The sequence below is a fragment of the Hyla sarda genome, chromosome 2 (assembly GCF_029499605.1).
Source record: "Hyla sarda isolate aHylSar1 chromosome 2, aHylSar1.hap1, whole genome shotgun sequence".
In the NCBI taxonomy this organism is placed as follows: Eukaryota; Metazoa; Chordata; class Amphibia; order Anura; family Hylidae; genus Hyla; species Hyla sarda.
Window position 1 is genome coordinate 445,881,542 of NC_079190.1, and position 26,906 is coordinate 445,908,447.

The 26,906-nt window shown below is 41.0% G+C and overlaps 1 protein-coding gene across 2 annotated transcripts in view; it reads right to left on the reverse strand.

Annotated features, from left to right (window-relative positions):
* The window catches only part of EPHA6 (EPH receptor A6), a 1,030,110-nt gene extending 1,004,527 nt beyond the window's left edge, over positions 1-25,583 (reverse strand). The window contains exon 1 of one of the 2 annotated variants that reach the window (XM_056559324.1): positions 23,564-25,583. In XM_056559324.1, coding sequence (XP_056415299.1) covers positions 23,564-23,666 — 103 coding nt within the window. In that variant the 5' untranslated portion in view covers positions 23,667-25,583. The remainder of the gene's footprint in view (positions 1-23,563) is intronic. The other variant, XM_056559326.1, reaches the window with a different exon arrangement.
* Between the last annotated feature and the right edge of the window lie 1,323 nt (positions 25,584-26,906).

The following is a 26,906-nucleotide window of genomic DNA, read 5'->3' on the forward strand; positions in this document are numbered from 1 at the left end:
TCCCTGTCAAAGAGACATGTCCCTATACAGATGTAACAGATGCAAACAGTAGTGTGACAACTCTACATCTGGTTAGAATGACATAAAACACTGCTGACTGGGAGATGTGAGGTGAGCAGCGATGCATACAGCACTGTGCGTATCACTGCTTTTTCACTATATTCCCCAGATGACTCAAACCTGAGTCATTGAACATTACTGTAAGTGTGTGGTGAGGCATACCATACTGTATGCATTGCCGCTTACTAAGTGTGCTATAGCCCCTGCATCCAGCCCAGCAAATGTTCTGTGAGGGGTGATGCATACAGAACTTCTTCTTCACAGTTCAGTACCTACCAGAGCAGGAAGTCTGGTGATAGACAGGAGTCCCTGCTACTATGCGTACATTCCTTGGTGCACTACACCGACAGGGTAGAGCACAATGGAAACATAGTAGTGCCCAGAAATCATGTTGGTAACTGTCCAATCAGTGCTGACCTGCCAGACTGTGTAGGGGCACATTCTTCCAACATAAGACATACCTGACAATTCCAATGCCCAATTATAAAAATTATTTACATTTTCAAGAGGAATAGATATAGCTGTCTGTGCTTCTAAAGTAAAACATTAAAGAGGCATTCCCAAGCCCTGAAGGTTGAATTGCCTCTTGGCTCCTTCCCTGTGCCTACTTGATTGACAGCTGGAGGTCAAGTCCTGTTTCCAAATCTCATTAAATGGCCCTCATTTACCAAGTTAAAACCGACTAGTTTTTGTCTGGTTATTTTGGCGCAGAGTGTCTGGGACATGTCTGCACCAGTCTGCTCCAATGTGCGACAGTGTGTGTCGGGAAAATCAGACATACCCGACATTGCACTGTGCAAAGCGGAAGAGGGGCGTGGCCTGTCACAAAGAGGACATGGCTGGTACAAAAGGGGGTGTGGTTTCACAACCTGATCTATCTACTTTTGAATTCACAGAAAATCCTGTGGATAAATAGTTGGAAATTTTCACCTAGAAAAAGCAGGTCAGAACATTTTCCCAACTTTTCCCCATAGTAAATAGAGAGGAATCCTGCAAATCTGAAACTACATTTCCGACTAGTAAAAACCCGACACTCTTAGTAAATGTGGACCAATATGTGTGCACAGCAGGAATATAGATGGGAGGGTGGAGCAGGGAGACATTCTAACCCACAGCACTCCAAGGGCTTGGACACACCTCTTAGACTCTTTACATTAAAAAGTTTAATCATTTTTCTACATTATGGAAGCACTGACAGATAAATAAGAAGTACAAAGTGTCTCCTTGTCCTAACAGTTATCTAAGACTATCAGCAGTTTGGAACATTAATTGAAACTGACGGATTGCCTTTAACAATGCACAAAATATGTTGTACATGCTTCATAAAAAGGAAATACCAAATTTGTTTCTTCTTTAAAGGGGTACTCCGCCACTTAGACAACTTATCCCCTATCCAAAGGGGGATAAGATGCCTGATCGCGTGGGTCCCGCCGCTGGGGACCCCCGTGATCTTGCACGCCACACCCGGTTAAAATCAGTCTGATTACAGTCGATCATGGGGCGTTGTGACGTCAAGAATCCGCCCCAGCTGTCACAACGCTCCGGCCCCATGATCGACAGTAATCAGACCCGGAGCGAACACGCTCTGGGGAATGATTTTAATGGGGTGTGGTGTGCAAGATCACAGGGGTCCCCAGCGGTGGGACCCCCGCGATCAGGCATCTTATCCCCTATCCCCTATGTCTAAGCGCCGGAGTACCCCTTTAATCAATACTATAATGGCAAAAATGGAAAATGACATCCATATAGACAAAGATAGTGGTGGATCTCACAACATTTGTGTTAAATTGGTCTGCTGCTTTATTTTAGCAGTAGCTCTTTATCAATATCATCTTGTATTGGACAATGCACCAAAGCTTTGTCGGAGCAGCTCCAGCAGATCCTCTAGTGTGCAGCTGACTAATCTTGATGTGTGTTTGGCTGAGATCTCCTAAATTGGTGCTCGTTTACTGACCCTATTTTATGACTTAGTACCGGGCAGCCCGGGCCACATAGCGATCCCCAGCTGCAGTATTTCAGTCATGTGTGAACACATCCTAATTGTAATATAACAGCTAAAGAAATGTATTGCTGCATTGAAAATGAAAGTGGAAAGGTGGACAGGTCTGCTTCAAAACTATCTAGTCGAGTCCTTAAGAAAGGTGGCGGCTTACACACCAGGTGTCGGTTCTGGTTCATGGAAATGGTTCTGAGCACGGCAAATCACTCTATGATGTCTGTACGACATATGGACAGAGGTGATCTTCATGAAACAACCCTTGAAATAACCATACTATCAATAAAAAAATAAAAAAAGCCTTCATCCCCCTCACCACACACATCATTGCAAGGGCAGTCTAAGGCATTAAAGGGGTACTCCGGTGGAAAACTTTTTTCATATCAATAGACTCCAGAAAGTTAAACAGATTTGTAAATGACGTCTATTAAAAAATCTTAATCCTTCCAGTACATATCAGCTGCTGTATACTACAGAGGAAGTTGAATTGTTATTTTCTGTCTGACCAAAGTGCTCTCTGCTTACACCTCTGTCCGTGTTAGGAACTGCCCAGAGTAGGAGCAAATCCCCATGGCAAACCTTTCCTGCTCTGGCCAGTTCCTGACACGGACAGAGGTGTCAGCAGAAAGCACTGTGGTCAGACAGAACAGAACAACTCAACTCCCTCTGTAGTATACAGCAGCCGATATGTACTGGAAGGATTAAGATTTTTTAATATAAGTAATTTACAAATCTGTTTAACTTTCTGGAGGCAGCTGATATGGAAAAAAAATGTTTTCTTGTCAGTGGGCTTGGTTTTGTTGTAGGACAACAGACAGGAAAACCAAGGTGGTGGTGAACGATGGCGAGGAGATAAGATAAGAATTGCCTATGTTTTTTGAGGCAATAATCTGGACTGTTTACACCATTAAAAGGATGGGAAATGTTTTCCCTTCCTTCCCTACTTAACATGTTCTCGTGGTGTGATAGAGACAGATTCATCTAATGCTAGATTGAACATTTGACTGACAATTGTAGCCCCAATCCCAAGTTCTTCTTTTACAAAGAAAACGATAAAGCTTTTGAAAATTCAACTAGAATCTTTAAGCATGATTAAATTTTTTTTCACAAAAACCAAATGCTCTGTTAAGCAATTTTCCATTTTACAACAACAGCAATAAAAAAAAGAACAGAAACATAAAAGTATACATGATTTACAAGACAAGTCAAAAGAAATCCGGATCTACTGTAGATCAAATAAAGTATTGCAATCTGCTTGCCTCCAATTTGACAAATTGCTATTGATAATTCTGCATGCAATTATCTTTATGTAACATTGAATAGAGATCCTACACAACATTTTCTGCGGTAACTTTTCATTACTCCCTGCATTCCCTTAATCTGACAAGTCATATAGACTGGGATGATTCACAGTTGGGGGCCCCTGGGTATATTATATGGTTGGAACCTCCTATGCAGTAACAATACCATGTGATGAGAGGCTAAATAAAACTTGCCATACAATCAATGCCTTTGGAAAAGTTTTTTTCCCCTGTTTTATTTCAGTGAAATGAAAACACACCATGTTTATAAAAAAATAAAAAAAAAATGAAAAGTTGAGGCTGCATATGTATTCACACCTTTTGCAAGAACCCCTTAAAGGGGTACTCCACCGCTAGACATCTTATCCCCTATCCAAAGGATAGGGTATAAGATGTCTGATCGCAGGGGTCCCACAGCTGGGACCCCCGCGATCTCTCTGCAGCACCCGGCGTTTGTTTAGAAAGCTGGGTGTTGGGGGTCATGACGTCACAGCATATGCCCCTCGTGACTTCACGACATGCTCCTCAATGCAAGTCTATGGTAGGGGTGTGTTCTGAAAGGCTGGGGCAGCAGAGTACCCCTTTAACCTCTTGACTACACAGGGCATACATGTAGCTCCTGTACATGATCCAGGTGTATGAAGCACGCACACAAGCTGAGCCCGCTGCATACCTGGTAAGCTTTGGCTGCTATGAGACATGACAAAAGTGAGGGGTCCAGTTCCCAGAAAAATAAGAATTTTTCAGTAAAAAACTGAAAGTGACATGTCACTCTAAAACATAGGAGTGAAACGCCAACGCGTTTCGAGCCTAAGCTCTTAATCATGGCAGAGATACCATCTAACAAGGGGGTTTATATACCAACATACATGTGAAAAATATAAAACACACCTTGTTGCAAATCCACTTCCCGGCTTCCAGAACCCGAACTTACATGACACCAGCAAGACGTCAGCTCCAAAATACAGGTGGTGGTAATTCTGAATATTGCAGGGTTGCACCCACCGCCCATTCCTGGAGCAAAAGGAAAAAAGGCAGTGTGTGCAATTCCGTGTGTCGCTCCCTTACCGCATAATGTGAATTATGGTCTGCGGTCAGGGGCGTAGCTAGAAACCACAGGGCCCAAATGCAAAAGATTATCCTGGGTCCCCCTACCCTTCCCCCTTTTCCCATTTTTTTACTGGTTAACTGTGTATGGTGCAGGCGCCCGACTCAAGCCCGAGCCATACTGGGTGGTCCCCAGCTGATTATTGTAGCTAAGGGCCGCCGTCAATAGCTGACATACGGCGATCGACATGGCCAACTGTTAACCCTTTAGATTGTCGCTGACAGCAGCATAAAAAGGGACCTTTAAACAGTCCCTGGTGGTCCAGTGGAGTGGATCACCCCCCCCCACAGCGCGATCTCGGAGGGCGATCCACTGCTGTGGTAGCCGGAGTGCTTACCTCTCCTGTAGTGCGGTTCGTGGCTCTGTGATTGATAGAGCCTGGCTTGACCAGGCTTTATCACTCGAGTGCAGAGTACACAGATCTGTGTTCTATGGAACTACATTGTTATATGGAACTACATTGACCTGCATGAGGAATCTAATGTTTCTTCCTAAAAGTCCCCTAAGGGACTAATAAAGTGTAAAAGAAAGGTTTAATACAAGTTTAGAAAAAAACACCCATTAACCCCTTCCATATTAAAAGCTTAAATCACCCCCTTTTCCCAAATTCCAAATAAAAATATAATAATAAACATATGTGGTATCGCCGCATGTGTAAATGACCGGACTATAAAAATGTTATGTTAATGAAACTTTACGATCAATGGCATATATGTAAAAAAAATACCAAATTACAAAATTTTTTGGTCAATTTATATACCCTAAAATTTTTTTATAAAAAACGATCAAAAAGTCCCACTAAAACAAGCATGGTACCGATAAGACCATGGTGCAAAAAGAAGTGCTCTGCGTAAAATCAGAAGCCCCCAAAATTACAAAATGCCGTTTGTGAAATATTTTTGTGAAATTATTGAGGTTATTTCAAAGTAAAATTGGTGGCACAAAAAAAAGCCCTAATATGGGTCTGTAGGTGGAAAGTTGAAGGCTTTATCATTATTAGAAGGTGAAGAGGAAACAACGAAGGTTCAAAAATGAAAAAAACCTGTGGTCCTTAAGAGGTTAAATAAAATGATATAAAAAAATAAACATGAACATATGTAGTGTTGCCGTGTGCATTAATGTTCAATCTATTAAAATATACTGTTAGGGTAGGGTAGCCTGGCATAACCCTTCCGATGCTGCAATCAAAGTTGATTTGTGGCACAATTGTGGGGTTTCCATCGGCCTGTATGATGACAAGAGAGCCCGCACCTGCCTCTGTGTTGTCTGCTCATCAACCAGCTTCTCCAGGCTGCCTTAGCAGGCTAAAGAAGAAAGGCCCCAATAAAACTTATTAATGCCATGACACAGCACAGTGTTTGCAATCAAAACATTGCATGTATTAGCCCCTATGGAGAAAAATTAAAGTTCAATCCCCGAACCCCTTCCTATTTTCCAAATAAAATAATGTAAACAAAAATAAACATATATGGTAATTCAGCATGCTGGACTGTCATAATTATTTAGATGTAATGTTACTGAAGCTGCATGATGATTGGCGTTAATGTAAAAAAATATATTAAAATCCAGAATTCCATTTACCATATTCCAAAGTCCATTCACCATAAAAAAAAATATTGGAAAAGTGAAGAAAAAAAAAGTAAAACAAAAAAAAGTACCAATAAAAACTACAGATCAAAGCATAAAAAAATGAGTCCTCATACAGCCTCATATACAGAAAAGTAAAAGTGTTATAGGGGTCAGAAGAGGACAATTTTAAGCATACTTATTGTAATGACTTGCTACACGTTTATTCTCTGCTTAGTGATTTGGAACCTTTGCTGCTAGCTCTTTTTGGACCTGGCTTGTTATCTATGCTTTCTCTGTTTGTCTATTTATTCCCAGTGTTTTGTAACTTGTGCTTTGCCTGTGTACTCTTTCTGCCCTGACCTGTTTCCCTGACCTCTGTACAGTATTGTTTTGGACCTTGTTATGGCCCTGAATTGAGAACAGGGACCGCTGTCCATTTGAGGATCCATCACTTTGCTTAGGGTGGATACTCAAGTAGGCTGGGAAAGGGGCTGTGGGTGAGCTGAGGACTGAGTATAGCCCCCTATGTGGCACGTATTTTCTTACAAAAACTTTTACATAATTAAATATTAATAATTTAAATAATTTTTAAAAGTGAAATAAAACAAAACCAATGTAGTAAATTTTGTAGAGTTGTAATTACACTAAACTACAGAATAAATATATCATGTCATTTTAACTATGAAGTGCACTGCATAGAACAAAAAACAAAAGCTACAAAACAATGGAGATTTATCAAAATCAGTGCAGAGGAAAAGCAAATCAGTTGCCCATAGTTACCAATCAGATCGCTTCTTTCATTTCTCAGAGGCTTTTCTAAAATTAAAAGAAGCGGTCTGATTGGTTGCTATGGGCATCTCAGCAACTTTTCCTCTGGACAGGTTTTGATAAATCTCCCCCATAATTTGGGGAGATTTAGCAAAACCTGTGCAGAGGAAAAATTAATCAGTTGTCCATAGCAACCAATGAGATCACTTCTTTTAATTTTAGAAAAGCCTCTGAGAAATGAAAGACGCGATCTGATTGGTTACTATGGGCAACTGATTTGCTTTTCCTCTGCACTGATTTTGATAAATCTCCATTGTTTTGTAGCTTTTGTTTTTTGTTCTATGCAGTGCACTTTATAGTTAAAATGACATGATATATTTATTCTGTAGTTTAGTGTAATAACAACTCTACCCAATTTACTACATTGGTTTTGTTTTATTTCACTTTTAAAAATGATTTAAATTATTAATATTTAATTATGTAAAAGATTTTGTAAGAAAATACGTGCTACATAGGGGGCTATATGCAGTCCTCAGCTCACCCACAGCCCCTTTCCCAGCCTACTTGAGTATCCACCCTAAGCAAAGTGATGGATCCTCAAATGGACAGCGGTCCCTGTTCTCAGTTCAGGGCCATAACAAGGTCCAAAACAATACTGTACAGAGGTCAGGGAAACAGGGCACTAACATGTCTAATATAAAGTGCAAGATGTATCTAGCAGCAACCTCTTTGGAGGTTGCTGCTAGATACATCTTGCACTTTATATTAGGCACGTTAGTGCCCATTCAATTATTTGCATATTTTACATGGTTTGTGTGTATATATATTTATATATTTTCTCTGTGTCTGCACTTTTATTGCTGGATTTGCATTGGACTTTTGCTGCATATACTTAATTAATCCCCCCCGCCCTTCTCCCCAGTCCCCCACCTTTTTGTCTGTGTCCACGCCATTTGTGTTTTTTATTCCTTTTTTCCAATGTTTGCATTGGCTTTTTGTATACCTAATAAAATATAATTAATTTTACTTGGTCCGCTTTCTGTAGTGGTTCCTTTCTTTGGATAGGTTGTAAGAATGAGAAAGATCACCACTTAGGCTTACCAAGTTTGAATATATGTTTGTGCAAAGCTGCCCAGTTGTCCTGAACAAAGTAGATGAAATAAACAGTAAGAAAGTTTTTTTGTTTTTTCTTTTCATCCACTGGAATTTTTTTTTACATCTTTCAATTCAACGCTTTCTTATTCAATGGTAATACCTATTTTCTCTGGTGAACCCACTTTACAGACTATAAGTATAGAAGTAGAAAAACAACTTTATAAGCTCTGCTGATATGGTAGTTTTAGTAAAAATGTAATTCCTGTGAAATAGCAATTTGGAGCATCTTTTCTAAGGCTGCATTCACATGACAATTTTTGCATCTGTTGAGTTCTTACGATTTGATCCTTGAAATTCTTACACAATTATGTACGATTTTTAAATGTATCCATTGACGTCTGTTGACAAAATCTATCCAACACAGTCACCCGTTCTGGTCCTTTTATATTTTTGGGCAATTTTTTGTCAGGTGGAAATTTGTGGTTGACCGCGATTTTCTGTCTCCATTCAAAAACGGATTAAAATCATATCTGATTTTTTTCTTACATTTCTATGTCCATGTAAATTATATTCAAGCATATCATTGTATGTTTTGATCTGTTTAATTGTACATCATTTTATTTACACATGCGCAGAAGTTTCAGAATTGTCTGAAAAACCTAACAACATATACATTTTTTAATTAATAAAGCGAACTAAAATGAGTAAAAAACTAATTCCATATGTCTGACAGATACAGTTTTTAGACATATTTGATTAGATTTTTTAGCACACAATTTCATATGATTTTAGGCCATCTGTTTCAACAATATACACTGCTCAGAAAAATAAAGGTAACACTAAGATAACACATCCTAGATCTGAATGAATGAACTAATCGTATAAAATACTTTCGTCTTTACATAGTTGAATGTGCTGACAACAAAATCACACAAAAATTATCAATGGAAATCAAATTTATCAACCCATGGAGGTCTGGATATGGAGTCACACTCAAAATCTAAGTGGAAAATAACACTACAGGCTGATCCAACTTTGATGTAATGTCCTTAAAACAAATCAAAATGAGGCTCAGTAGGGTGTGGCCTCCATGTGCTCGTATGACCTCCCTACAATGCCTGGGCATGCTCCTGATGAGGTGGCGGATGGTCTCCTGAGGGATGCCCTCCCAGACCTGGGCTAAAGCATCCACCAACTCCTGGACAGTCTGTGGTGCAACGTGGCGTTGGTGGATGGAGCGAGACATGATGTCCCAGATGTACTCATTCAGATTCAGGTCTGGGCAACGGGCGGGCCGGTCCATAGCATCAATGCCTTCCTCTTGCAGGAACTGCTGACACACTCGAGCCACATGAGGTCTAGCATTGTCTTGCATTAGGAGGAACCCAGGGCCAACTACACCAGCATATGGTCTCACAAGGGGTCTGAGGATCTCATCTCGTTACCTAATGGCAGTAAGGCTACCTGTGGCAAGCACATAAAGGGCTTTGCGGCCCCTCAAAGAAATGCCACCCCACACCATTACTGACCCACCACAAAACTAGTCATTCTGGAGAATGTTGCAGGCAGCAGAACGTTATTCACGGTGTCTCCAGACTCTGTAATGTCTGTCACATGTGTTCAGTGTGAACCTGCTTTCATCTGTGAAGAGTACAGGGCACCAGTGGTGAATTTGCCAATCTTTGTGTTTTCTGGCAAATGCCAATCATCCTGCACGGTTTTTGGCTGTAAGCAAAACCCCCACCTGTGGATGTGGCCCTCATACCACCCTAATGGAGTCTTTTTCTGTTTGAGTGGACACATGCACATTTGTGGCCTGCTGGAGGTCATTTTTGCAGGGCTCTGGCAGTGCTCCTCCTGCTCCTCCTTGCACAAAGGCGGAGGTAGCAGTCCCACTGCTGGGTTGTTGCCCTCCTACGGCCTCCTCCACGTCTCCTGATGTACTGGCCTGTCTCCTGGTAGCGCCTCCATGCTCTTGACACTACACTGACAGACCCAGCAAACCTTCTTGCCACAGGTCGCATTGATGTGCCATCCTGGATGAGCTGCACTACCTGAGCCACTTGTGTGGGTTGTAGACTCTGTCTCATGCTACCACTAGAGTGAAAGCACCGCCAGCATTCAAAAGTGACCAAAACATCAGCCAGGAAGCATAGGAACTGAGAAGTGGTCTGTGGTCACCACCTGCAGAACAACTCCTTTATTGGGGGTGTCTTGCTAATTGCCTATAATTTCCACCTGTTTTCTGTTACATTTGGACAACAGCATGTGAAATTGATTGTCAATCAGTGTTGCTTCCTGAATGGACAGTGTGATTTCACAGAAGTGTGATTGACTTGGAGTTACACTGTGTTGTTTAAGTGTTCCCTTTATTTTTTTGAGCAGTGTATTTGACGCATGCAAAAAATTGTGATGTGAATGCAGCCTAAGACCTCTGTGCTATCATGTTCCTATATTTAGTCATCCTATAAGTCTATGAATAAATTGACACTGTGTGTTACCAGTATGGGGTGTGTCCTTACATTTTCCTTCACAGTCCAATCGGTGCTGTAGGTGTCAGACCTTGTGTCAGAACACACCCCTTTGACCTGGGGAACAATGACCAGTTGTCAATTTATTCCAAAATTTTTAGGAGAAATAGCACACAATGTAGATCTAGTTCGAAGAAAAAAAAATCTGATTTTTGTCTAATGATCTTATTCTCTCTTATGCCCGTGTTGGGTTTATTTTTTGTTAATTACTTTGTGAATAACAATAAAAATTTTACTATGAAAAAATTCTAATTTCATGATAGACATTTACTTTAACAAGGGATGTGCCACAGTGGGAAGATTATTATTGTTAGTCTGGCTTTTATGATTCCCAGCAAACAGCTAAGAAGAAGGAAAAGCCCTGTCAAGAAATTTCCCATTCACTAAGCCTTGCTTGCTCTTGGTTCACAGAGATGAGTTTCAGGGAATCTCAAGTGAGTGCAAACCCTATTTGACACCTTAGTATGGCATATAGGCAGGGGTTATCCTGATGGGACCCATTGGATCATTTTTCTGTGCCCGTGCCATCCTCATGACATACATATATGACCTGAATTACCTTACTGATCCATGTCATATTTTATTATCTTTTGGTACAGATTTTCTGATATAGATTTTTATTGCATATTGAGAGTTGGCAAAAAATATGAAAGTGTATTTTAAACCTGGAACTTTGCTGTGGATGTGCAGCATTTCAGCAGCAAAAAAAAAAAAATTTTGTGTAATCTTACATCGAAAATTATTAGGGAATCTGACCCAGATGGTTTTACATACAGTAACTAACCACACAAGGTAGGGGTTAAAAGCACATTTACATGCATATACAGACATAAGACTTACAAACATCGGCAGGCGAATCATGCAAATATACAGTCATGGCCATAAATGTTGACACCCCTGAATTTTTTCAAGAAAATTAAGTATTTCTCACAGAAAAGGATTGCAGTAACACATGTTTTGCTATACACATGTTTATTCCCTTTGTGTGTATTGGAACTAAACCAAAATAAGGAGGAAAAAAAGCAAAATTGGACATAATGTCACACCGAACTCCAAAAATGGTCTGGACAAAATGATTGGCACCCTTAATTTAATATTTGGTTGCACACCCTTTGGAAAAAAATAACTGAAATCAGTGGCTTTCTATAACCATCAATAAGCTTCTTACACCTCTCAGCCAGAATGTTGGACCACTCTTCCTTTGCAAACTGCTCCAGGTCTCTCTTATTGGAAGGCGCCTTTTCCCAACAGCAATTTCAAGATCTCTCCACAGGTGTTCAATGGGATTTAGATCTGGACTCATTGCTGCCACTTCAGAACTCTCCAGTGCTTTGTTGCCATCCATTTCTGGGTGCTTTTTGACATATGTTTGGGGTCATTGTCCTGCTGGAAGACCTAAGATCTCGGACGCAAACCCAGCTTTCTGACACTGGGCTGTACAGTGCGACCCAAAATCAGTTGGTAATCCTCAGATTTAATGATTTCTTTCACACATTCAAGGCACCCAGTGCCTTTGTCCACAGTGCGCAACATTATCAAGAAGTTTGCAACCCATGGCACTGTAGCTAATCTCCCTGGGCATGGACGGAAGAGAAAAATTGATGAAAGGTGTCAACGCAGGATAGTTCGGATGGTGGATAAGCAGCCCCAAACAAGTTCCAAAGATATTCAAGCTGTCCTGCAGGCTCAGGGTGATTAAGCTAAAATCCTTCTGGGAAAACGTCTTGTGGACAGATGAGACCAAGATAGAGCTTTTTGATAAAGCACATCATTCTACTGTTTACCGAAAACGGAATGAGGCCAACAAAGAAAAGAACACAGTACCTATAATGAAATATGATGGAGGTTCAATGATGTTTTCAGATTGTTTTGCTGCCTCTGGCACTGGGTGCCTTGAATGTGTGAAAGGCATGATGAAATCTGAGGATTACCAACGGATTTTGGGTCGCACTGTACAGCCCAGTGTCAGAAAGCTGGGTTTGCGTCCGAGATCTTGGGTCTTCCAGCAGGATAATGACCCCAAATATACGTCATAAAACACTCAGAAATGGATGGCAACAAAGCGCTGGAGAGTTCTGAAGTGGCAGCAATGAGTCCAGATCTAAATCCCATTGAACACCTGTGGAGAGATCTTAAAATTGCTGTTGAGGAAAGACGCCCTTCCAACATTCTGGCTGGCAGGTGTAAGAAGCTTATAGCCTAACCAAATATTAAGTTAAGGGTGCCAATAATTTTGTCCAGCCCATTTTTGGAATTTGGTGTGACATTATGTCCAATTTGCTTTTTTTCCTCCCTTTTTTGGTTTAGTTCCAATACACACAAAGGGAATAAACATGTGTATAGCAAAACATGTGTTACTGCAATCCTTTTCTGTGGAAAATAATTAATTTTCTTGAAAAATTTCAAGGGTGCCAACATTTACAGTGATGACTATATATATATATATATATATATATATATATATATATATATATATATATTTATTTGGGATGAGGCCAGTCACCTCAAGTGCCCCTAATCACTGCTTGGCTCCTCCTTCATTTCTTTGACAGCCTCTGTGCTGATGGGGAAGGTGCTTTAAACCTTTACCTGACAGTATGATTAGTTGCACTATGTGAAACCATCTGGCAGATTTCCTTTTAAGGCTAGAGTCACATTTTCAAGGCGAAATTGGGCAAAACTTGCCACAACTGATGCCAGAAGTACATTAGTTGGCATCAGTTGAGTATCATCCGGCATTCATTGTTTGTGATCGCCGGACGGGGGAATGCAACAAGATGCATTCCCCTGTATGTGCCAGTCCGGCGAGTCCAATAATCCGGCGTCCAAACTGACATGCTGGATGATTGTGAACTGTCTCATTCAAATGAACGGGATCAGTTCTTGTTAAATTTTTCCTCCGTGGGCATTTTCTGCAGCGCCAAAGGGGAAAAAAAACATTGACGACGCATATATGTATAGGAGGACTAATTGTGGGACAACCCCAATAAAGAAAATGGAGGACATTTATCAAAACCTGTCCAGAGGAAAAGTTGCTGAGTTGCCCATAGCAACCAATCAGATCGCTGCTTTCCTTTTTGAAAAGGCCTCTGTAAAATGAAAGAAGGAATCTGATTGGTTGCCATGGACAACTGGTCAACTTTTCCTCTGGACAGGTTTTGATAAATCTCCCCCAATGTAACTACCCATATAACAGTAAATTGCTGCAAAAGTTGAAAAGCCAAAATCTATGTAAATAAGATCACCATCCTCATTACTTCTGGTTTAGTGATAGATGGACAGTTCTATTTTTTTGTGGAAATACATTATGGGATGTCTTTACAGGTAGAGCATTTGCTGCAGATGCCATGCAAAGAAATCTGCAGGTATAATCCGCACCGTGTAATCAGCAAAATTTACTGCAAAAAAAAAAAACAGCACTGAATTTGATGGTTTTGAAGCTGAGGATTTAATGCTGCAGACTTTATTCTTTTTGCAGACTTTAATATTTTATAAACGTTGCCGTGATAGCAAGAAGAATAACGTGAATATTAAACTAGCCTGAAATCCGGACAATGTAAACATACCCCATTGGATAATTTTACTTGCCTAATTGACTTTGTAATAAACTATTGTCAGGAATAAATGTTCAGTATTTCTAAATGTTTTTGGCATTGTGTACTTTTGTATCCTTTGTATGAATCATGAAAACAGCTCTCCATATGTCAGAGCATCATATATCAAGTTCAGCAACGTCAACCTTCCATGAAAACGTCTAGCATGGTTGGCTATTATTCAGTCCTGCAATCTGCCATCACTTTAGTGAGCGCTGGCTTGTCTATTCTAGTCTGTTTCTCATAATAGCTAGCAATTATGCTTTCTCCTTCAATGTAGAATATTCGGCTAGGTACTTCAGACAGTGCAGTACAGTCTCCTGCATGAAGTTGTGGCAGTCAGTAAAGACTCCATTACGAGAAGTTAATAGGACTAGAGATACAGTAAGCTCCACTTTACTGTATTTCACATGCACAAAAGACTACGAAGTGACCTCATTTGACTGAGCAAATGTATCACCAAAGAGCGTTTCATTTCTTTTCTTCTAATGCATAGAATATTACATGTATTTTCTTTATTAAAGGGATACGATGCCTGATCGCGAGGGTCCCGCCGCTGGAGACCCCCGTGATCTTGCACGCAGCATCTCGTTACAATCAGTCCCCGGAGCATGTTCGCTCCGGTTCTGATTACTGGCGATCACGGGGCAGGAGCATTGTGACGTCATGGGTCCGCCCCGTGTGCTGTCATGCTCTACCCCCTCAATGCAAGCCTATGAGAGGGGGTGTGACAGCTGTCACGCCCCCTCCCATAGGCTTGCATTGAGGGGGCAGAGCGTGATGTCACACGGGGCCGGAGCCGTGATGTCACAATGCTCCTGCCTCATGATCGCCAGTAATCAGACCCGGAGCGAACATGCTCCAGGGACTAATTGTAAAGGGGTGCTGTGTGCAAGATCATGGGGGTCCCCAGTGGCGGGACCCCCGTGATCAGGTATCTTATCCCCTATCCTTTGGATAGGGGATAAGATGTCTTAGCACCGGAGTACCCCTTTAATACTTGTATCCAGTGGTATATATTAAATTATGGACAGCACACTAAAAGGGAATATGTCACCAATGTTGACCCCTTCTAAACTGCTAACACCACTAAGAGGTGGAAAAAGAAGCAAAGGATACCCGTCTCTTTAAAATCTTCTGACGTCATAGAAACACATCAGAAGTTTTGATCTGTGAGGGTCCGATTGCTGAGGACCACTAAAATGAATGGGTAGCTGCTCTTGGCTGAACGTTGTACCTTCACATTTCTGTTTAGCACAGCTACGGCCTTCTCTGAGAACAGTAGGAACTATGGGGGAGATTTATCAAAACCTGTCCAGAGGAAAAGTTGCCGAGTTGCCCATAGCAACCAATCAGATTGCTTCTGGAAAATGAAAGAAGTGATCTGATTGGTTGCTATGGGCAACTTTTCCTCTGGACAGGTTTTGATAAATCTCCCCCAAAGTCTCTGCCGCACACGTCAGCTGTCCAACACAACTTTATCAAAGTTTTGTTGGACCGCTGACGTGTGCTGCAGAGACTTAATTTCTTTATGGTTGATCCTTTAAAGGGGTTGTGCGCTGCCCTGACTTTCGGAGCTCCGCTCACAGCGTCTGGAAGTTCATTACTCCGAACGCTGTGTGCGGGCTTCAGTGTTCGCAGCCGCCGGGCGTGACGTCACGCCCGGTGGCCGCGAACACGGAAGCCCGCACACAGCGTTCGGAGTAATGAACTTCCGGACGATGTGAGCGGAGCTCCGAAAATTAGGGCAGCGCACAACCCCTTTAAATATTCCTGTTGCCAACCATACTCTTGAAGCAAGGTTTCCCAACCAGGGTGTCTCCAGCAGTTGCACAACTACAACTCACAGCATGCCCCAACAGCCAAAGGGTGATATTGAATACATGGGAAAAACATTGGGGACATGTTCTTTATTATCACAGAAGTACCTCAGCCCCCCACCCCCCAGAAGAATGTGCACCCATACAGTGGTACATGAGGTGCCTAAAAATCTTCAGAAGAGAACCTTAGGGAATAACATTGTTGAGGCTCCAAGCATATAGCTTTGCAATGTACATAAGGCCTTAACCCCTTAAGGATCAAGCGTTTTTCTGTTTTTGCATTTTCATTTTTTCCTCCTTACCTTACCTTATCATAACCCTTTCAGTTTTGCACCTAAAAAAAAATATGAGTGTTTTTTTTTTTGCGCCACCAATTCTACTTTGTAATGACTTCAGTCATTTTACCCAAAAATCTACGGCGAAATGCAAAAAAAAAAAAAATCACTTACAACGAAATTAAAGAAAAAAATTCCATTTTAGGGGGTTCCGTTTCTATGCAGTACATTTTTTTGGTAAAAATGATACTTAATCTTTATTCTGTAGGTCCATACGGTTAAAATGATACCCTACATATCCAGGTTTGATTTTGTCGCACTTCTGGAAAAAATCATAACTACATGCACAAAAATGTATACATTTAAAATTGTACTCTTTTGACCCTATAACTTTTTTATTTTTTTCTCGAACCAGGCAGTATGAGGGCTAACTTTTAGCGCCGTGATCTGAAGTTTTTATCGATATCATTTTTGTGTTGATCAGACTTTTTGATTGCTTTTTTATTTATTTTGTTATGGTATAAAAAGTGACCAACAATACGCTATTTTGGACTCTGGAATTCTTTTGCGCGTATGCCATTGACCATGCAGTTTAATTAATTATATATTTTTATAGTTCGGACATTTACGCATGCGGCAATACCACATGTTTATTATTATTATGTTTATATATTTTTTATATGGAATTTGGGAAAAGGGGGGTGATTTAAACTTTTAATAAGGAAGGGGTTAATGTGTTTTTAACCTTTTTTTTATTTTTATTTTTTTACACTTTTAGTCCACTTAGGGGACTTTTAGGAGGAATCATTTGATTCCTCATACAGATCAATGTGGTTCCATAGAATCACGTTGATCTGTATGCTCTGTGCTTGATTGATAAAGCCTGGTCCTGCCAGGATCTTCTGCCGGAAGCAGTCGTACCGAACCCCGCAGGAAGCCGACACACCCCTCCATGTAACTCTATGGATACATAGAGGGGGCGAGTCGTCTGCCGCTCCGTGTGGTGGTTGGCACGCCCCCTTCCAGCAGACTGCCGGAGCCTTGTCCAGGAGATCACGGGGGTCCCATCGGTCAGACCCCTTGTGCTCTATAACTTTTCCCCTATCCTTTGAGGTTAGTCTTATGCAGTGGTAATGAATTTATCAACTGAGACTTTGTGAAAAGGCACAAAAAAGGCGCAAAACTGCCTAAAAGTCTCTAAACTACACACCATACCAGCCCAGACTTAGCTTAGCTTTTTGGTGTATGTAAGTGAAATTTCACAAAATGTGTACCTCTACAAAATTTAATAAAATGCCCTGCGACCATTTAATAAATTTGGTACCAGCACACAAAAAACAAGGTGTAGAAAAATGCTTCACTTACACCTACAATGATAAATGTCCCACTATGTTCTGGATGGTATGGGGACCCCTAGTGGCCTTTTCTATAAGTCATCATTTCTAGAAAAAGTAGATACATTTTTTAATGAAGTATTTTACAAGGATTAATGTTTTGCCACAATGTACAACATATAAAAAGTTTTTCGACTTTGACCGTGCTCATTTAAAGGGGTTGTCAAACAATCATTTTATCGTATAAAGGGTAGGCTGCCACCGGCTGCTCATATTCTCTACAGCAACCAATACAGAGATAAAAAAGTATAGCACCTGGCTATTCAAACAGTGTAAAATTTGGGCAGACTGGGTAAGTCAGACATCTTGCTCATAGAGGGCTCTAAAAGTATTCTTCTTTTAGCATATAAATTTTAACAGAACAAGCACATGTAGTACAAACTTGGTTACAATATATTCTGGAGCTTGTTTGTGGAAATTTTATTTGCATCTGCTGCGATCAAGATACATTATATCACTGTTTCCCAACCAGTGTGCCTCCAGCTGTTGCAAAACTACAACTCCCAGCATGCCCGGACAGCCGTTGGCTGTCCGGGCATGCTGGGAGTTGTAGTTTTGCAACAGCTGGAGGCACACTGGTTGGGAAAAATTGCCTTATATAAATATTGATGAATATATATATGTCAACTTTTTTTATGGAAACTTACACAAAATGTAAGCCGGTGAATATACAGTGTCCATCTTTTCATATGAATAAACTCTGCCTGTGCTCAGCCTAATACCTTCATAATGTAATTCTTTCCTATGTAATGTAAACTTCATAGCCAAAGGCCGGGAGACTATAAAGCAGAATGGCAGCAATGTTGTGAATTACGGAAGGTAAAACACACCTCACCGGTTTTACGCCACTTCAATGCACCTTCTATAGCGTTTTCATGTTTTCAACCTATTTTCATACGACTGGAATTTGCTATTGTCAGTACCGTGACAATATACTGTTTATGGGCAACCGGGGAAATGAGGAAAGTACTTAATTTTTTCATATAATCCCCGTTGAGTATTCAAAAACATTGATCTGTAACCTTTAAAAAATGTAAAGAATATTAAAGTATTCATTTTGACCACATCAGCTCCCCATCATGGAAAAGTCAAATATTACTTCTTTTTTGACATTCTGACATTCAAGATATATGGTTGTAAATGTCAACATTTAATAAAGCTTATGCTTCTATCGATTTTGCTTTTGTTTTCAAAATATCTATTCCGAGCATGGGGATTAAAGCAGACCGAAAGGAGTGAGGGCTCATCTCTCTCCACACGACGGCCGACGACGAAGTTACAGATTACAGAACGTTATCTCGGATTAGAAAAGAAAGTCACATACTTATGGAGAAACTATAGAATAAGGGGATTAGAGCCGAATAGAATATAGAATACAGTGATACTTTCAGATCATAATAGTTTTCTTAGAGACAGATTGTTTTTATTTATTCCTTTATATTTATTTATTCATTTTTGTATGGTTGCATTATTCCTTTATATTTATTTATTTATGTTTGTATGGTTGCAATATTCCTTTATATTTATTTATTTATTTATTTATTTTTGTACGGGTGCATTATTCCTTTATATTTATTTATTTATTTTTGTATGGTTGCAATATTACTTTATATTTATTTATTTTTGTAAGGGTGCATTATTCCTTTATATTTATATATTTATTTTTGTATGGTTGCATTATGCAAAAATATTGTATAAGGTCCCCAGCAGTCTTGTGTAAAACCAAGTTTGAGATTAGTCACTCCAAACTGAACTGGTATGGCACTGGAGAAAGACTGATAGATATATAGATAGATAGATAGATAGATAGATAGATAGATAAAATACCAGGAGAGAAGCACAACTAAAATAGTACAAACATAGGTGGTACACGCTGGTTAGGGACCTTGGTGAGAGGTCCACAGTTAAATATATCAATGCCAGACACCAGCAGCACACAGAACTTGGTGCAAAAAAACTAAACATTTATTGCATCGTTCCAGTGTTACAGAAGTAACATTTCCGCGACCTCTCCTCGCCATTGTCAAGCAAGCTTCAGAATGGCGACGAGAGGTCACAGAAACGTTGCTTCTGTAATACTGGAACGATGCAATAAATGTTTAGTTTTTTTTTGCACCAAGTTCAGTGTGCTGCTGGTGTCTGGCATAGATAGATAGATAGATAGATAGATAGATAGATAGATAGATAGATAGATAGAAAATAGATATATAGATACAATGAGACAGTAGATAGATAGATAGAAAGAAAGAAAAACTACGTTCTTCATTGACATTATCTTTTCTCATTATTTTTTCTCTTCTTTAGTAGGACCACCCCTCTAGAAGGCCATTTTCCCCATATATACCATTATTACAACTATTTTAACAACTCAAGAATTCCAGTTACATATGTAGAAGAAAACATCAAGTTTGGCAGATTACAGTATGGTAAGGGATACAACTCTTTCTTCTCGAGTCAAAATTGGCTACAAGTACCTCCATAACAGAGGACACTCCATACCTCCATAACAGAGGACACTCCATATCTCCATAACAGAGGACACTCAATACCTTCATAACAGAGGACACCCCATACCCCCATAACAGAGGACACTCCATACCTCCATAACAGAGGACACTCAATACCTTCATAACAGAGGACACTCCATACCCCCATAACAGAGGACACTCCATACCTCCATAACAGAGGACACTCCATACCTCCATAACAGAGGACACTCCATACCTCCATAACAGAGGACACTCCATACCTCCATAACAGAAGACACTCCATACCTCCATAACAGAGGACACTCCATATCTCCATAACAGAAGACACTCCATACTTCCATAACAGAGGACACTCCATACCTCCATAACAGAGGACACTCCATACCTCCATAACAGAGGACATTCCATACCTCCATAACAGAGGACACTCCATACCTGCATAACAGAGGACACTCCATACCCCCATAACAGAGGACACTCCATACCTCCATAACAGAGGACACTCCATACCTCCATAACAGAGGACACTCCATAACAGAGGACACTCCATACCTCCATAACAGAGGACACTCCATATCTCCATAACAGAGGACACTCCATACCTCCATAACAGAGGACACTCCATACCTCCATAACAGAGGACACTCCATACCTCCATAACAGAGGACACTCCATACCTCCATAACAGAGGACACTCCATATCTCCATAACAGAGGACACTCCATATCTCCATAACAGAGGACATTCCATACCTCCATAACAGAGGACACTCCATACCTCCATAACAGAGGACACTCCATACCTCCATAACAGAGGACACTCCATACCTCCATATCAGAGGACATTCCATACCTCCATAACAGAGGACACTCCATACCTCCATAACAGAGAACGCTCCATATCTCCATAACAGAGGACACTCCATACCTCCATAACAGAGGACACTCCATACCTCCATAACAGAGGACACTCCATACCTCCATAACAGAGGACACTCCATACCTCCATAACAGAGGACACGCCATGCCTCCATAACAGAGGACACACCATACCTCCGTAACAGAGGACACGCCATACCTCCATAACAGAGGACACTCCATACCTCCATAACAGAGGACACACCATACCTCCATAACTAACAGAGGGCACTCCATATCTGAATAACAGAGGACACTTAAGGACACTTTCACACAACAATATTCTGATCAGTATGTTGCATCATTATTTGTAAACAAAAAACAGAAATGGGACCAAAACATCAAAGACGTGCACAACTTTCCATAATACCTCCTCCTACCATGCACCTAATACTGACCCAAATATTGCCATGTCAAAGTTACTTGGTTTAAGAAAACAGTGTGACCTTGTAGTCCATGGAAACCATTGATTTCACCACGAAATACCCCTGTACGTCCATTTACACATAAAATGTAATTTTACAGCGGTTTATCCTTTTATTGCTTGTAATGTTTTGTCAGATTGATTTACAATGGTTGTCAGAGCGTGTGCACCTGTAGAGCGCTTTCCACTGATGTTTTTTAAATTACCAGTCACATAATCAATCTGTTCTACTGTAAAGGGGGGCGATGGGGTAAGAGGAGGCAAATGGCTTGCAAAAATAATAGCAACATACTACCAGTGTCAGCTGCCCATTTAACCAATCACACCGGCTGAGAGTCAATCGTACAAACGACGAATATATGAATGTGTGTGCAGCGAGGGTGGCTATGAGTGTGCAATGCTCTGTAAGCTGCTGCATGCTTCTGTCTTAAGCTCATTTTAAGCAGTTGCTGTACTTTTCTATTATTTTATTTTAAACATAGAAAATGAATATAATACTTTATATACTAAATGCATGTGCACATATGTCCCGACTATCTATCTGTTGTGTAAATAGAATGCGGACTTACAATTATAATCGTATACTAAGTAAGATGCTGGAAGTAGACTGTAGCTTGAGGTAGTTTGTGATGAAATTGTGATCCTCTAGGAAGCAGGAGCTGATATTAGGCATTCTATTTCCAGTGCTGTAGTATGTGCTTACTGACATAGACTGTGTATATAAAAATAGTAAAAATAATACTAATATATAATGAGCAGGATAAAGGGGATGCAATAATTTGAGTGCCTGTGTGAGCATAAACAGCACATTCTCATACGCACAGAATAAACATAATTGGAAATAAATCATATGAGCTGATCTTTTTTTACTATACACTGTGGATAGAAATTCTCAAATACATACAGTGTCTGAACTAGACCATACCTATACATGTAGCAAGCCTCATCTTGATCAGTAGTGTGCTGAGATATTGTCTTGCACTCCTGAAGTTGAGATAAGTTATTCTAAGGTGTTACACAAACCTAAGTTTACCATAACTCCTCAGTTACTGGCCTTATATTTAGATCTCTGGTGCAACACAACACAACACATCCCACACACATTGTTGTGTTGGGTTAACACACTCCTGGCTGTCTCTGTATGCGCACATACCAAGCTCACTTACAGTTTATTATATCCTACAACCTTCTAGCACATAGACATATAACACACAAATATAAGATAGATATAAAACAAAAACTTGTAGCACAGGGGAATTTATTAATCAGCTGGTAACGGATTAGGAAGCATGAATGTGTCCCATGCATTGGAACGGTTTATGTACATAAATATTAAAGTGACATATGGAATCAGAATCATACCACATTGAAGTCATAAAGTGGAAAGTGTATATTTTCAGTTTCTGTATTTTATGTTATTGTAGGTAGCTTTGAGCGATGGTAGGCTCCAGTTCACTCAGCGATGCTCAGGTAACAAGGTGACAATATGACTGAATAATGATCATCACAACTAGACAACATAAAAGTTTCCAAAAGGCCAAAAACACAAATTACCTCAAGAGATCATTTTTATTGGAAGGATCTGAGCACAAATACATTTCAGTCCTTGGTTCCTGAGGAGGCCATTCTACTGGAGGTCCGGCCTCCTTTCATTTACTTTGAAGATTAGATGGATGGACAACATACTGTTGGCTTTAGGGGCTAGATATTATGCAACACTAGCCAACTTGCCTTTTTGGTGGCCAGCATGAACATCCATAGACATGGATAGAAACATTTGTAAAAAATTTAGGAGCTAAGAGTTAGGACCAACCCTGCTAGAAGTCTCTCATGTATTATATCATGGTACACAAACATTGTTTACTTTAAAAGGGCAAACACTCTTGATTGCTTTAGAAATTAATTCTTACTCCTTTTCCATATCTATCAGTCTGTCTGTCTGTCTCATATCTTTCTATCTAGTTCCTATATGTCATATCTCCCTGTTTATGGCAAGTTTGTTAGAATATGCCATATTTTAACATAGCAAAAGTTATGCAAATGTGACCCAGTTGCGGAACCCTTCCTCTGTGTAAGCTCATAGAGTGAGTCACTGATTACCTTATGTTTCGTAGACACATATGCAACTGAAATAACTTTTAAACAGATGTATAGAATTCACATAGTGTAGCATACTAAAAAAAACAACAACAAAGAGTTAGTATAAGGAAAATGGTCTCTTACCCTGGTTGTCAGAAAAATGATTGGAGCTGACCAAATAATTAATAAGCAGGGTTAAGAAAAGAGAGGCCCCCAGAACCAGAGTCCTCCCATCACAGGACCCCATGTCTAGTCGGCTCTCTCTGAAGACAACTCCAGCTCTTCTTCCTTTGCCTTGCCACCTCTAACCAATCCAACACAGTAAAACCGACAGGATCCGTGGGGGCGTGGCCCTTAGTCCGCCTACAAGTAGCAATTAGGTAAGTCAAAATGCCAAAGTGGCCTTGTGCAAAACAGCTGTGTACTCTAAACAGTCTTTTCAGATGCCGCTACTTCTCTAGCTTTGTATGTCCTGATACCATAGAAGCTATAGGTGGCTTGTAACATCCACGATCTTGAAACTGGGGTCGGGCTCCCAAGCTGACAGGTCCAAAGTGAAGTTGGACTTGGCCTTCACAGGGCTGTCAACAGTCTTGCACCTTGAGGATCTGGAAGAGGATAAAGTGTCTCTTCACCTGGAATCCAGTACAGGACGCATGGGGCATCCTCATTGTAATGTATACAGCAGCCAATAATATATGTCCCCTGCTGCTTACACCTTGGCTGCAATAGACGCACAAGTCTATAGCTGAGTAAATACCGCACCTGCCTATTGGCTCTGTGTTAGACGCACCATATAGTTGCGGTTACCAGGTAGCCTTGTGCTGCGCTCCGTCTGGTCCCTGAGCCTGTGCACCCGTCGGATGTGTAATGCTATCTGCTTCATCGTGGTGGAACTAGCCATAGGTTGACTGGTAGTCAGTGCAAGGAGCTAGGAACCTGTGCAGAATGGCTGCTGCATGTACAGGAGCGCACTGATCGCTTGCACTGCTAGACAAGTGTGAATCCCAGCATAGACAACACATGAAGCATTATGTCCTGAAGAAACTCCACTGCTGCCAGTGCCAGGGCTAGAGTGGCACAGGTTTTCAGCCTGCACCCTGGATATTGGAGTATGTGCTATACAAGCCTTACAGACAGTGTGAGGTATGGGCTCTGGATGTGCAGGCTGTGCATGATGTATGAGCTGAGCACCAGTGTGGAGTGTGCACTCACCCCCCAGTGAGCAGTCATTTGCACTGCACTAAGTCCTGCTCCTTGGCTATACCTCTGCTTTGGGCTGCAGGTGGGAAGTTTGAAGGCTCCTGGTAGGACCCTCCCTTCACATGACAGAGCCCCCATCCCCCTCTCCCATCCACAGCAGATCTCCTTCCTCCCAAATCCTCTCCAGCAAAAAGTCAGTGGCAGGGAAATTCCATCTCTCTCACCACACTCCGGGGAATCAGTGCTCAAGGTTGGAGACAGGACATCTTACATTCCAGGCTTCTTCATAGGGGGAAAAAAAAACTTAAAGCTGTTCCCCAAGATATAATCAAGTTGACAAGTGATTTCTTCTCCACACATGACAGTAAAGCTTATGTCATGGAAAACAGAAAGGTAAGAGATCCCTTAAAGTCAGTGTGCAGCAGCTTCTCCCGGAGCAGACACCGCAGCAAGAGGAGATGTGGAGAAGGATGCGGAGAGTCCAGAGGATCCGCTGCTGCCTGATCAGGTCTCCGCTGGAGGGGATGGAGATGTGGGCTCACAGAGGTGCAGAGGAGCATCCCTGGCTGTTCTGTGCAGGTCACATGCAGAGCTCAGCACTAGAGGGGGTTAGTAGACTAGACAAGCCTTCTCTCTGCTGCATGCATTAGGAGAGACCGTGGGAAAAGCAGGTGCTTCCTTCTGAGGCTGCACAGGTTCAAATGCATAAAAGCTGGATTCACTTAACCACTTCTCAATGCTCAGCAGAGATGGGGGGAGCTCTGCTTAAAGCTGCAGCCCCCTAAATGTCTACTGCTGCACTGTACGACATGTCACCTTACTGTGACCCAGTGCACAGCCTATTGTATACTACATGGGGCAGAGGTCCCTATAGGCTTTCTATACCATAGATCTTACCCATAGAAAGCACACACAGTGTTAAATTACCACAGGTGACTATACTATAGACTATGTAATTGACCCATTGTGTGCCACAGAAAGCACACACAATGTGCAATTACAATGCATGCATTTAGTGTCTAGACACAAGGGACAACATTCACTTAACCACTTCTCAATGCTCAGCAGAGATGGGGGGAGCTCTGCTTAAAGCTGCAGCCCCCTAAATGTCTACTGCTGCACTGTATGACATGTCACCTTACTGTGACCCAGTGCACAGCCTATTGTATACTACACGGGGCAGAGGTCCCTATAGGCTTTCTATACCATATCAGTGGTCTTCAACCTGCGGACCTCCAGATGTTGCAAAACTACAACTCCCAGCATGCCCGGACAGCCGTTGGCTGTCCGGGCATGCTGGGAGTTGTAGTTTTGCAACATCTGGAGGTCCGCAGGTTGAAGACCGCTGCCATAGATCTTACCCATAGAAAGCACACACAGTGTTAAATTACCACAAGCGACTATACTATAGATTTTACCCTTTGTGTGCCAAAGAAAGCACACACAATGTTCAATTACAATGCATGCATTTAGTATCTAGACACAAGGGACAACATTGTGTTTATATATATATATATATATATATATATATATATATATACACACACACACCCCACATACACACACACACACACACAGGTGACTATACTATAGATTTGACCCTTTGTATGCCACAGAAAGCACACACACTGTTCAATTGCAATGCATGCATTTAGTATCTAGACACAAGGGACAACATTGTGTTAATATATATATATATATATATATACCCTCCCCCCCACACACACACACAGGTGACTATACCATAGATTTGACCCTTTGTGTGCCACAGAAAGCACTCACAGTGTTCAATATTACAATTACAATGCATGCATTTAGTGTCTAGACACAAGGGACAACAGTGTGTTAATATATATATCATGTAACTTTACCATAGATTTGACCCTTTGTGTGTCACAGAGAGCACTTACAGTGTACAATTACAATCCATGCATTTAGCACCTAGACACAAGGGACAACAATGTGTTAATATATAACTATATATATATATATATATATATATATATATATATATATACCACAGGTGACTACACCATAGATTTGACTCTTTGTTGACATATAAAGCACATCCAGCACTTAATTACAATGCATTCCTTTAGTATCTAGACCAGTGTTTTCAAACCAGGGTGCCTCCAGCGGCTGCAAAACTACAACCTGGGAGTTGTAGTTTTGCAACGGCTGAGGCACCCTAGTTGGGAAACTCTGATCGAAACACAAGAGGACAACAGGGTGATATATGTATATCAGGTGACTCTACCATAGAGTTGACTCTTTGTGTGCCATA